Below are 14016 nucleotides of genomic sequence, written 5' to 3'. Positions count from 1 at the left end.
GGAGCCTCCGCCTGTCCCGAGCTCCGAACAGGCGGGGTAGTGCTAGTACATAATCCGCGCGTGCACCCGACAAACCGCGTCACCTCTTACCGGTCTCAGTTAAAATAATAATAAAAAATAAAAAAAAGAAAGAAAAGAAAAGAAAAGAAAAGAGAAGAAGAACAGAGACGGGACATCTCACGAGATAGAGAGAGAGAGGATGGATGGTCCACCGGTGAACGATTGTTGCTCGGTCTGCCATGACAACTTCAACCTTCCTTGCCAAGCCAACTGCTCTCACTGGTTCTGCGGTCCGTTCATTTCATCACCACCACTTTCATTCAACATCCATCCCCATTCTTTCATTCTTCTCATTAATTATGTCTTTGATCCAGCAAAAACCTAGGGCTTAGCTTCCGCATGAAAATTAGGGCACTACATAGATGCATTTATTTCTTCACTTTTTTCCCCTTTCCATTGATTGATTTTCTTGTCTAATTAGTTTTTGAGGCCGGTTGGTTCCTCTACAAATCCGTGTAGAATTAAGTTTATTCTACACGTGCTGCGGTTGCTGAAAGTTCGAAGTCCCTAAAATCAGGCCAATCCAACCATCACGTGGTCCACCGCATGAATTTGGAGGGTTTTGTTTTGTTTTTATTATTTTATTATTTTTTTATATTTTGTTTTCCATTTATTTTTTATTTTTATTTTTATTTTTAATGGTTGTACGTATGTTGTGTCCTATGGTGTGGATCACCTAATGATTATATATGCCTAATTTTTGGGTCATCCCATCATCATGGTGGGGATCACATGATGCACGGTCTGGATGAGATATAGACAAAATAGTTGGCCCCATTATAGGAAACAGTTAAAAATCGTTTGAAAACCTCCAGATCATGTGGTGGCCCATATGATGGTTGGATTAGCCTGAATTTTCAGGTGCCCAAAATTCAGTATGGAACACGACCACGATGAACAGGTCAGATGCCATACATGCATCCTGGTGAGCCCCACCTGCAGCACTTGAAGAGTAACTTACTCTACATGGACTTGTAGAGGCATCAGTGTCGTAGTTTTTCAACTATTTGATGAATTTTGGAGCTGCTTGGTAATTTAACAGGAGAGTAAAACAGTACTTAGTGTGAAAATCCACATGGCAATGTCACAATTATCAATCATGATCTTTATGTTTCATGGCTAGCTATTAGCCTCCTTGTTTAGTTGGATACTGGTAATGGAGGAATTATACATTCCTCGACCTTAGTCTATGCAAGGGACGCATACAACTCTCAACCGGAGAATTGACAACATGCCTGGGTTTTTCAGTTTGTACAAGTGGGGCCCATGGTTTAGTGATCTGAACTTTTTGCTATTTCAGAACCCGTTGGGGATCTATGATACCTAGATACTTGCATATGCTCAGCATATCGTGTCAGACACGATGTGAGACCCAATGTTGGATACTTGTAAGGTACTTGTACAGATATGTTATGACCAACCCCTTTTGCATTGGGTTCCTCTTTTATTTGTCACCACAATTTTTTTAGATTCTAATTATGGTTTACACTCATATATGTGAGTAATTTCGTAAAATGTGTCGCAATACAAACATTGTAAACCTTTAATTTCATTAAGTCTAGCATGCGACAAAGACTACTAAAAGACAACAAAATTTGGTTTATGAAACCACAAGCAAGGGCATGGTTCAAAGACTAAAAGACAATGCCATGTCCTAGATTTTGAGAAACAGAGACTGGCATCCTCCCTCATTTCATCCATGTCCCTGTCGTGTCAATAGACATGGGTGCCCCATGCACTAAAACTCTCTATAATTGGAAGACTAAGAAGGATTGTGTCAATAACAAAGGCATCCGAAGAAGTAGACTAAATAGGTTAAATAGAAAGAAATTGGCAAAACATTTTAGGAAAGAGTGACTTGAACTCACTAAGAAACATATGGAGGCTCAATATTCTTTATTTAGTGACTAGAATCAACGAAGAAATTGGTTAGCACTTTAAATAGATATAGAACTTCCAAATTATGAGCTGGTTGTTTTCATGTTGAAAACAGGGTTTAAACCCAACACAAGTCCATATTTTTCTGAAATAAAAGCTCATAGTGCATGGGAGTCTTGTGTTACCAAAGTCCATGTACATGCATCGAATATGGCAAGGAATAGGTTTGGCAGATCCTCAAAATCCGAATTGTCAAAATATGGGTATGGCAAGAATTATTATTGCTCATAAGCATTATATGTTAGAATTCTTTCCCAACCATATCACAATTGAATTCATTTTCCAATGACACAGTTTACTAGAAGTTCTAATTAATTGATAATTTTTAGAGTTCAAAATCTTAGTAAATTTGAATTTCAAGTCTTGGGAAGGGGATGTCCCTTATCCTTACATGAATCTGAGTATTGGACTCAAGAAGTCCAGTTTTCTGAAGGACCTGAGTATCACAGCATGGGATCACGAACTGGCAAATGTCATGCTGACATCAGCTCATCTTGAACTGTTTTTTGGTTGGTTTCTTATTTGAAGAAACTGCAGGATGATCTTTGGTTGGTTGGGTATGAAATCGGAATTGTCCAATCTGATTGATTGTCTCACATTTGATTTGGTCCTTTCCAATCTTCCTCTTATTTTAGCATTAGTTGGAGCTTTCTTTCAGTTGTCAACCGTCAGGAATATTTCAATCTTCTCATGCAATTGCATCATTATTTAGGCTTAAGATCAAACACCCAGCGATATTGGTAGTTTGGAACTATTAATCTCACTGCAACATACAAATGCTTGATTACAATATGTTCCTCAACTTCAGGCCGCTTTGCTGTAAGATATAGGTTTGGTTAGAAAGCTGTCATTGTTCCGTTCTAGTTTCTAAGCATATTTTAAAAAATTGGATCGGACTGGACACAAAAATAGTCTAGATTCACTTGAAACCTGGGTCAAGTGATTTAATTAAAAAAATTATACATTTATGTTGGTGAACCTTGAACTTGTAATCTCCCTTTAAATGCCTAAATTCATTATCCACTATTCCAGAGGTGTCTTCTTAACAAATTGTTTTAATCTTAACAAGTTGTTTTAAAGCCTGGGCCAGACCACGACCCATTTTCTCTGGGCAGTTTGGTCCAACCACCTGTCCAACTAGCCAGACCTGTTTTAGCTCAGGGAATATAGCCTGTGCCAGACCGCGACCCATTTTCTCTAGGCAGTTTGGTCCAACCACCTGTCCAACTAGCCAGATCTGTTTCAGCTCATGGAATATATATATATATATAGCCAAATGCTTAGCTGCACACCAGTTTGCACGGAACTCGTGCGAACTTTTTTGAGAACTTATCATATGTGATGTGATTCCAAAATCTGAATGGTCCACGTGAAGCAGCACCTCATGAAACCCCTGGGCCCAATTTTTACTTTGATCCAAAACTTTGGTGGGCCATGAAAAATGAAAACAGTTTCCTCCCTTGATTTGCATTTCTTTTTGCTATGGCCCACCAGAATTTTAGATCAGGGTGAAAATTTGTCCCTTGGGGTTTCATGGGATTTCCGCATCACATGGACCGTTCGGATTAGACGCCCATGACACGTGTGCAAAGGTGCGCAGGTGAGCATGCCTCTCTCTCTCTCTCTCTCTCTCTCTATATATATATATATATATATATAAAATAAGTGTTCTTCAAGTAACACCGTAGATACGTAAAAAATGATAAGTGTTGCCCGCACCTTCATAGTTGGAGACCGTGGGCAATGAAGGTCGTACCTTCTTAGATTTGGATATAGAAGGGCTATGGAGTGATCGCACCCTCTTAATAGGAGTTTGTGGAGCATTGTTATGTGAGAGGGCACAACTCACTAGATTGTGAGCCTGTCCTGCTCATAGGAGGGCGTGACTCGTGGCCAATTGAAGTTTACCCTTAACGAATTAGGAGGGTGCGAATGGTGCTAGTTGAGAAGGGCATTTGAGTTAAAGACATGCCATGTGTATGTGACGGCTAGCAGGAAAGATTTTCCTCGTCCAATGGGAGAGTGCTATGCGTCCTTGATGGTTTGTGCAGAACAGTTCTCACCTTGCATCCTTTTGCCCAATTAGAGTGCAACATGTGTCCTGGGGGTCCCTCACTGGACTTTGCCTATAAATACTGTGCCACACATCATTCAGGAAAGGAGAGATTTTTCATTGTTGTAGGCCTCTTTGAGAGATCCCTCTAAAAACCCCAAGACGTGTCCCTATTGGTGCCCTGGAGAATGCAAGATCCTTAGGGCATATTTGCTCTTGTGCCCAGGGATGCAGTTCCCAGGGTGCAGCTAGAAAGGGTGTTTGCACATTCCTATCCCACAGTGGCAAGGGGCATGTTCTTTGATTGACCTATTGCCCATGAGCTTGCAGCAGTAGCCTGTATTATTTAGGAAGGTCCTTAAGGCACTTTTAGAATGGTGGCTTGTAGGGTTGAAAGTCGGGCGGGTTCAGCCCGACCAACCTGACATTGGGTTGGGCTCGGGCAGGATGTATCAGGTTCGGTCTCGGGCTTGGGCTATACAAACAACAACCCAATAAAACTTGGGTTGGGCTCGGGTTGCCCGACCCAACCCAAACCCGATCGATATATAAGTTACTTACAAATTATACTTGAGTGTGGATCGTCTGTGTTGAAGGCATAGGAAATTCCAGTGCTGTCGAGTCTCAGTGGTCCACGTCATTTCCGATGATTGAAGCTAACAAGTTACGCTGGATTTCTCTCTCCCAAATAGATTGCGTGCTACACAACACGACTTTTAAAGGAGTTGTTGTCCTATATTTTAGCATCTTTGTTTAGAAAAAATGAAGTTCTTTACAATAAATAACTACATAAATAATTAATAAAATTATAGGTACAAAAAATAAGACGTGTATTGAAATATAATAGACTAATGTAATAATGAAAATATTAGCCTGTATCCACTTGGCCAACCCGGCCAACCTGATCGAGCTCGCTTGGGTTGGGCTTCGGTTGAGAATTCCCAACTCGACGTTGAGTCAGGTTGGGTTAGGGTTGAGGTATATGAACCTTGTGTTGGGTTAGGGTTGAGCACCAACCTGACCCGACCTGCCCAACTTTCAATCCTAGTTGCTTGTGCCCTGCCTGAGTGTGATCGCTGTTGTTCTCACAATAGTTGTTCGCCCCCTTTCTGGGTGAGACCTCCGTTGAGTTCATAACTGTCGTTTGCGCCTTCTAGGCATGATGTCTGTGGCTCTCGTCTGTCATTTGTGCCCTTTCTGGGTGTGACTACTGTTACCTCTTGCACCCGTTGCCTGTGTGCTCTTTGGACGTGATTGTTAGCTCTCTTACAATGGTTGCTCGCGCCTGCCCTCTCTTAGTGTGGCTGCTGAGCCCCTTGCAACCATCGCTTGCGCCTTCTTGATACTTGGTTGCTGGTGTCCATACGACAGCGGCCTGTGCCCTCCATAGATTGCGATATGTGTGCTTTACAGAGCTAGCCAGATGACTCGGCTGACCTGACCACATTGCTCCTCCTAGGGCGCTTCTCATGCAATTATGCTAACAGCTTGACCATTTAACAGGGCTAATGCTAGGATGCTTCATGTACAAGTGGTGCTTATCACTTGATTTAAGTCCTGTGCTTTCTCAGATGGTGATCAAAGCTTATTATATGTCTTTTATGAGTGCCAAACAAACATAATGACTACTTTCTAGTATAGCATCCACGATGTCCCAAATACGCCAACAGTGCTGGGCATTGTCCATTTTTATTCATCTCATTATATAGCAACCCAGGGTTGCTTGCCTTCTATTATGCAGTGTTGTGTTCTCCTTCATAGACACAACTGTACGCTACTTGTCTCGGAGATCCATATGCAGAACATGCAGATTACCACATTCTCATCTTTATTCATCTTATATTGATGACATTGTGGATTCTATACTAGAGAGATCATTACTAAGGCAGAGTATGTAACACTCGTCATCTCACCATGTGAGGGGTATGAATCCTTAAATCAATTAATCACAAATTTCCTGAGGTCATCTGAGTTACGCTATGTAATACTTTGAATACAGCAAGATGTATTCAAGCATAGCATGTAGTGGCATCAATAGTACGTTCATTATCTCTTTAATATATCCATGTCATAGTCTTCTTGAGCACTCTTTCCTATAATCAAGGGTTATTCCCTGGAATATAATTAAGGGTCTCTGCCAGACCACAACCTGGAATGTAACTCGATCCCAGATTAACAAAAAACCTCACAATGCAAAATGCTTTCTTTTATTTAATGTTTTGGCAATGTCTGTGGAAATCATATTAATCAGAAACACATTGAAACAAGCACAGTGGTTATGGTGTTTGGGTTTCGATTTGAGGTTGCTGCTTCGAGCTTTGCAGTAAGCTTACATTTTTTTCCTTTGAAGAAAACAGCTATTCACCCAATTGACCCAGGTTTATAGTGATCCTGCTTGTTTTGATGTCCATTTCCTGTCGAAACTGGTATGACCATCTAGTCTGGTCCGGGTTTTAAACACTTTGGAACTGTTTGACCTGGTTGGACTGGCGTAAACTACAACAAAAATGATTTGATGGATGGTTCCATTTTAAAATATTGTCTTTTTTCTTTGATAACAAAACAATCTTATTAGAAAAGCCTACTGTGCAAGAAAGTAGAAGGATTGATTAAGGCAATGGATGGGAAGATCCTGTACAAATAGAAGGCTTAGGGGCCCCTTCCTTGGCATTGGAATCTGCAATATAGTTAACCTCTCTAGGAACTTGCTGTAAACAAATGGCCATTGATCACAATTTTAGCCTTATAAAGTTGGATATGAAGGCTAATTTCCAAGGAGGATCACATTTCCTTGACACCCAAGCTATCATTGTATTGCAAGAATCTCCCTCCAATAAACAATTGATTCTAAGTCTAGTTGGTAACTTTGTGTAGTAAATCTGTTCTGCCAGTAATGCTCTTTATTTTAAATTACCATCACAGACTGAATGCTCATAGAATAGCTTTGGAGCTGCTGTTCTCAATGCATCATTTCGAAGAAACTTGTTTACATTATGCTTTCTTGCCTTTCGTTGCTTTAATTAAAAGTAGAAGGTTTGGTGGTGGCAGCTATACTATTACCTGCTGGAATTTCCCATTTTACTATTAGATGTTCTGGTTTTTTTTGGTGAATTTCATCATCATCTATCCTCTAGCTACTTTTGGGTGCTTTTCCTGGTCCCATTTCAGCTAATTGTATCATGCGAGTTTGGCATTACGGCTCAGCGCTTCAGCCATGTAAGTGCCCAATATGTCGTCGCTTGATAACTTTGTTGATACCTACTGAGGCTGCACTACGTCAGCGTCATGAACCAGAAGCACATCAAGTCCTTGAAAAAATTGAAAAGTACAACCATCTGTTTGGTGGAGGCCCACACAGTCTCATTCAGGTGTATACTTCAATATCTCTCATCTATTTCAGTTAGCATCTTAGCATCCATTGCTTTTATTTATTTATTTGCATTCTTTATGTTTTGAACATGTGATTGTGATTGGAATGTGTGATTCTTTGAAATTTTGAAATATTTGCTTTCTTGCTGCTCCTACCCACTTTTTTTACTTCCAGAAAATCTGAATGTAGCTATAATTTGCTAGGTAAATTAGATTTGATTATTGTCTAGATCTGGTAAGGTTTTACAATCATACTTTGAACAAAACATGAAGAATGCAGCTTGTGTCGTTAGACTGATTACGAAGACGTGGAGAGAAATATTTTTGGGAAAGATCGACTTCTCTCAATGTGAAAGACCATCACATGATAGAGAGAGCCTGCTAATTACATTCTTACCTCTTCTCCTGAAAATAGTAACATACAGCCTATCACGCCCTAGCAAAGATCACTAGGAATTTGACATAACGTGCAAAGATATATTGTAGGTGTGGTAGTCTGCAGGACTACAGGCATATGTACTCCTCTGACACTCCCCCTCAAGCTGGAGCATGCATGTCAATCACATCCAGCTTGGTTATGATATGGAGTTGAGCCTTCAACACATCTGCTACTTGTTCAGTAGATCTGATACATGGAATTGTAATTTCTTTTATAGCATTCTTCTCATGGATGAACTAATAGTCAACTTACACCCAGATCCATAGCTCAACTGGCAGACTGAGTAGAGATACCTCGTTTCAACACTTGAGGTCTTGGTATCGATCCCTAGTGGGGGTGGCTAACATGGAGTGTGTGTACTGACATGGGTGTGTACAGACAAGCTAACCCAAAAAAAAAAAAAAAAAAAAAACTAAATAGTCAACTTGGGACCTTACTCTTGCCCCGGTGGTAGACTCACAAGAGTTTCAACACCAGGTCAAGGGTTCGAGTATCCATAGGTGGTGAAATCCCACTATGGTGTGAGTGTGTGGACTGTGGGTGTGAAATAATAATAAAAAACTAATAGTCATCTTTGATGTGTTTAGTTCCCCCATGGAAAACAGGATTCATAGAGATATGGATGGCCACTTGATTGTCGCATCTCATTCCATTGGCTATTGAATTAGACATCCTAATTTAGTTATCAACTTTTTAACCCTCATTAACTCACATGTGGCTTGGGCCATTGCTTGATACTGAACTTCTGTACTAGATTGAGCACTAACTATTTGCTTTTTGTTCTTCCATGTAACCAGATTTTCACCTAGAAAATACAGTATCCAAAGGTAGATTGGCAAATGGCCAGATTTCCTACCCAAATCTGCATTGGATATGCATTGATGCATAAGTGACCATGATGAGAGTAGGGATTTCCTTTGCCTGGAGAACCTTTTTGATACTGTATGAATTATCTTTCTTGCTTTGAAATGAATTGCCTTAGCAGCATGTCCGATATCTGTCGAGTGATAGTAAGGTTAATCATTTTTCACACTAGCCATTGATAGTTTTTTGGCTCATGAAGAAGGCCCCCATCTTCCTGGTGAAGTTTGCAGTCTGTATCTGGAGTAGTATCTGTAGGTTTACAACCAAGAGTTCCTGTTGTTCAACTTGTGTCTCAACGTGAGAGAGCATTCCATTATATAGACAGCAGGCAGTACATTCTTATCTCTTCTCCAAAGATAGTCCCATATAGCCTATTACATACTAATTAAGATTACAAGGAATTTGACGTAATATATACAAAGATATATCACATGTATGGTAGTGGATATAGGCAACCTCGTTGACTGATTGGATGCTTAGATAGGCAAGCTCGTTGACTTGCTCCAGATCCTTGGTAACATTAAAATTGACGTTTCTGGGAGGATGAAATTGTTTGGAGTGGTAATTCTTCAGGGAAGTTCTTCGTTAAGTCTCTCTTCCGCTTGATTTGGGGTCCTTCGCTGTGATCCCCTATCCATCCGTTCCAGCATTGGTTTTATGGTGGCCCGCCCCAGGTTGCAGTCTTCATGTGGTTGGTTTGTTGAAAGAGGATTCTCGCTATCGATAATTGGCAGAGAAGGGCTATGGTTCTTCCTTATATTTGTTTGTTGTGCATGAATAGTGGGGAGTCGATTGACCAGCTTTTTATTCATTGCCCCTGGAGTAATTTCTTATCGTTATTCCACATATGGATTGGGTGATGCCGGCTATGGTGGAGGATCTTCTTTGGGCGTGGCACGGCAGCGGGATCGGAAAATGTGGTAAAGCGACCTGGAGATTGCTCATTATGGCCGTGTTTTGAGTAATATAGGGGACGAGGAATGGGTGTTGCTTGAGAAATGTTCCAGCTAGGGAGGTGGAGGCTATTACAAAAGTTAAAACTTTCTTAGAGGGCTGGGTTCGCTTTGTGTAGGCCTGTGTGGCCTCTCCCCTAGTTTGATTTCGGTTTTTCCTTTTTGTTGGGTGTATTATTCTTTTCTTGCTTCTTGTGTGACATCTGCTCTGTCCATATGTTGTCTCAGCTCATGTTAATGTAAGCCTGGAAATCAGGTAGATTCAAAACTAAAGAGGGCTACACCACAGGAAACTGTGTGAAACCCTCTTGGAGTCCACAAGAACATTACGTTAATATCGGGTATAATTTCACACATATTATGATGCGAGCTTGTGTTATGCGTTAATGATTCTTTTTCTATTCTTTAAAATGGAGTAGTATATATTATATAAAACTTGAGATTTGATGGAATGGTAGATTGTGATGGTAGTTGATTTTATCTGACTAGAGAATTTATGCTGAATAATATGGATAATGCCAGTTACACAACTGCTCTAACTTTCTCCCCATCACGTCTAGACTATAACACATTTAACATGTCTTGGAATAAATCGTAGTTAGATATCTTTTACTCAAAGCATGTTTTGTTGTTATTATTGTTATAATCTGCTCTTTTAATTCCCCCCCACAGAGGTTGCGAGACCTGCCATTTTTTGTTAAAAGGATGTTAAGAGAGCTGATGGATCCTCAAAGATCTCTTCCTCTTGTTCACAGAACTCGTATGATTTTTGCAGTTAAGTTCATTCAACAGCTCATGTATATGTTTTTTTCAAGCCACTGAAGTTTGAGGTTCGATAAAAACAATTAGGGATGATAAATTATAACCTGAATGTGTAACTGAAGGAATTTTCTGGAGTATATATGTTATATAATCCCTACAAGTATCCAAGTGAGATGTTATTTCTGTTTCACTGCATGCTAATCACTTTTTGCATTCTCCTTTTGCTTGTGTTTATTTTTATGTTTTCTTAGAGGTCACATAAATTTTTTTTTTGCCCGACGTGGGTTTGGGCGAACGGCCAACATTGTGGGTGTGCTCGCCACAGACACGGTTTCAATTCCCATCCTGTGCACTTACCCGATGCACGTGGTTTGCAGGTGATTGCATGCCTACTCAGGGAATAGTCCTGCCTTCAAAAGGGGCGGGGACACCCTGTTGTTATTAAAAAATAATAATAATAATAATTTTTTTTGAGAGAGAACGATAATTTATTAAGAAGAACCCAAGCGAAAAGGATACAAGCCCAAAACCACAAAGCACTAAAAAAGAAATGCAGCCGAAGGCACCTTAACATACACTGCCTATTGGGTCACTAGCCTTTAAATCCTTAAAATAACTTCATTCTCCCCTTTAATGATATTGCAAAAACATCGACCATTCTTGGATCCCCAAATGACCCAAAATATTGCCATGATAGGGAGTCTCCACATAGCTTTCCGCACCTTCCCTCCACCCCCACCGTGCCAGGCCCATAGAAGCTCTTCCACTGACTTAGGCATAACCCAATCCGTGCTCAAGAACGAAAGGAAGTAATCCCAAATTCTAGTGGCAAAAGGACAATGGATAAAAAGATGGCCGAATCCTCATTACCCATACACACAAGGCAAATGTTGGGCAAAATGAGTGATCTTCTCTAAAGATTGTCAATAGTTAGGATTCTTTTCTGGCCTACCAACCAAACGAATGCTGCAACTCTAGGGGGAGCTCTGTAGAACCAATGATGAAGGGGGTGACTCAGAACTGCATTAGAGGGCATCGTAGAGATGAGTCTGTAGAATGCTTTGACTGAAAATTTGCCAAATTTGCTCCCCGCCCACACAATACTGTCTTTTTGGAGGGGGTCCGGAGCAACTGAATTAAGAAGCTCCATTAACGATATAAACTCGTCAAACTCAGCATCCAACATATTCCTACGACAAGGAGGGCACCAAACAATCTTCCCCCCCAACCCTTGAGTAGCAATCCACCACACGGACAAGCTTATCCGGCGTGAGCCTAGCAAGTCTTTGGAACATGCCTTCTAGTGCCTGCTAACCGCACCAAATATCCACCCAAAATCTGATCCGAGAACCCATTTCGACTTTGAAGGAAATGCCCTGGCTCACCAAATGTTGCATGCCTAAAATTGCTTTCCAAGCACCCAAAGCTGTGTAAGAGGATGAATCTTTAACAAACCATCCGCCCTCCTGCACCCATTAAGTTTTGAAGAGTCACAATTTTGTTATTTCTTGCAAAGAACTATACTGGAAGGATTTTATTCTCATTTATCGTTTTCTCATCTATTATTCTCATTCTTATTATTGTGTTCTTGATCTCTTGTAACCCTCTATTATTAGAAATAAAACCATTATGAGAGGGATGATGCATCTTCTCATTCTCCCTCATTCTATCCCTTTCACTTCTCTCCTCTTTCTCCAATGTCATGTATTAACAGAAATAAAGATGGGAAAGCGAAAATTTTGCATTTTCCAAGCAAAAGCCATTGAAAATTTTGCATTTTCCAACCAAATTATGCCCACTTGAAAGGTGGGTGAATTGCTACGATTTGGTAAATTAAATTGAGGCTAACAGAATTATCTTGCACTATATATATATATATATATATATATAATATTCAAGTCAATCATGAGATTGAGCATTTCTTATTCAAGTGGGGTTCTGATTTTGTTTCTTGCAGATGGTACTAACGGGCATCTATGTACTTAGCCCCATAGACATTCTTCCTGAAGGTACCACTTGCACAATGTTCAAGCCGTTTTCTTCCTTTACTCATGCTGTTGTTTTCCTTCACTGGGAATAACCTCTTGGCATCCCACCATTTAGCAATCTTGAATGCTGCACTCAAATTGGTCACAGAAAAATGGTCCATGATCGAACCATTGATCAGGTGGGACTCATCGTGGATGGATCACATTCGCAAATCACATGAACTGGACAATCCTCACATCTGATTTCGATGCTCTGTTTCCTGTTCAATGTTAATTGTCGTCAACATTCTTTTTGGCCATCCATTATCTGTCGTTGATTGGATGTTAAGATTGTCCAATGATATGCTTCTATGTGGAAGATCGAGTGGGGCCTGCCCAGTGAATGGGTTGGATCATGACTGGTGTTTTGTATGTCGAATTTGAATGGAGCTCATCAGAGTACTAAATTGGTGCATGGCCTTATTCTTTTTGTTTTTGTTTTTGTTTTTTTTTGTTTTTCGGTTATCAGCTTAGTTATGATTTCATGCGACCCATTTTCTACAGGGATGCTTGGCATTTTCGGTTTGTTGGATGATCTGCTCATAGTAGTGACTGTTTTCCTCCATCTTGCTGCTATATATCGGTCAGCTCTTGTTTTCCGACATGGACGCACTTGAATTGTTACTCAAACTTGTCACTCGCAAAATGTAATTGTTGTGGAAGCACCTAGTTGCTTCGTTGTTCTTGTGTAGGGATTGCAGTAGTGAACACCGCTTGGCTTTTCCCTTGTACTTGTGTATTGGATTGCATTAGGGAACACTGACAGGCCTTTTCATCATTCTTGTTACTTTTAACTAATACAAGGACCTAGCTGTGCCATCTTTGGCCTTCCAAACAGATGACAGGTAAAGCGGTTGACAGTCCATATTCACAATCGGAAGGTCTACTTGCTCGATATCTACAGTCATGGGCTATCCAGTCAGTATGGGCAAACAGGATACATGGAGAGTTCAAAAGACCCGGTCGAGTTGACTCGAAGGACTTAACCGACTTTTCATTGACCTGGTTTGGTATTTAACAGTGAGACAAAAACATCTATGGTTGTTGCAAATATTGTAAAAATACTTGGAATGAACAAAATAAGCAGCAGATGATGCAGTGGTTATGATTGTATTCATCCTGGAGGTTAATTCAAGTCTTAAGAACCTAAATTTTTCTTATTAAAGACTTGGGTTCAAGCTGTGTCAATTGAGCTGAACCAGCTTGATGAGTTTCGAATGAGCTCTCGAGTTTTTTAGTGACTAAAGCTCAAATCTCTTGTCGACTTTTCTAAGTTTTGAGTCAGGTCATGGTTACAGAAATGTATATATACCTGCTATACAATTATGTACGTGGAGGTGAGTCTATGATGGATGAAGATGCCACGAGCCCAAAGCCTGATGGGTTGGGTTGGCCTGTGGATCAACTAACCCAAATTGCTTTTCAGGCCAAGCCAAACGAGTAGTGGGTTGGGCTCGGGCAAAAATTGTGTTGCTTGAATAGGTTGGGCGTGAGTTTATCAGTGGGCTGGGCTAGTTGATTTGTCTGGAAACTCGAAACAAAATGATGGAA

At 40.5% G+C, this 14016-nt stretch overlaps 1 protein-coding gene across 2 annotated transcripts; it reads left to right on the top strand.

Annotated features, from left to right (window-relative positions):
- The first annotated feature begins 86 nt into the window (after nt 1-86).
- Nucleotides 87-13570, top strand: LOC131235614 (uncharacterized). 2 transcript variants are annotated; one of them, XM_058232869.1, is made up of 5 exons: nt 87-290; nt 7220-7419; nt 10349-10450; nt 12396-12447; nt 12970-13570. In XM_058232869.1, the coding sequence occupies exons 1-5, from the start codon at nt 200-202 to the stop codon at nt 13080-13082; spliced, it is 558 nt and encodes a 185-aa protein (XP_058088852.1). In that variant the 5' UTR covers nt 87-199; the 3' UTR covers nt 13083-13570. The 2 variants fall into 2 exon arrangements, with proteins under 2 accessions (XP_058088852.1, XP_058088853.1); XM_058232870.1 differs by having other exon boundaries at nt 102-290; nt 7186-7419.
- Nucleotides 13571-14016: the final 446 nt, after the last annotated feature.

Source organism: Magnolia sinica, chromosome 19 (genome assembly GCF_029962835.1).
Source record: "Magnolia sinica isolate HGM2019 chromosome 19, MsV1, whole genome shotgun sequence".
NCBI lineage: Eukaryota > Viridiplantae > Streptophyta > Magnoliopsida > Magnoliales > Magnoliaceae > Magnolia > Magnolia sinica.
Note: the sequence above shows the minus strand (reverse complement) of the source record. Positions and strands in the feature narration are given on the sequence as shown.

Bases quoted from the DNA above. Each gene is read 5' to 3' on its own strand.
- LOC131235614 (XM_058232869.1), top strand. From the start codon at position 200: ATGGATGGTCCACCGGTGAACGATTGTTGCTCGGTCTGCCATGACAAC. The intron at 291-7,219 runs GTCCGTTCATTT...GTCCCATTTCAG, and splicing joins CTGCTCTCACTGGTTCTGCG to CTAATTGTATCATGCGAGTT. The intron at 12,448-12,969 runs GTACCACTTGCA...CATTTTCTACAG, and splicing joins CATAGACATTCTTCCTGAAG to GGATGCTTGGCATTTTCGGT.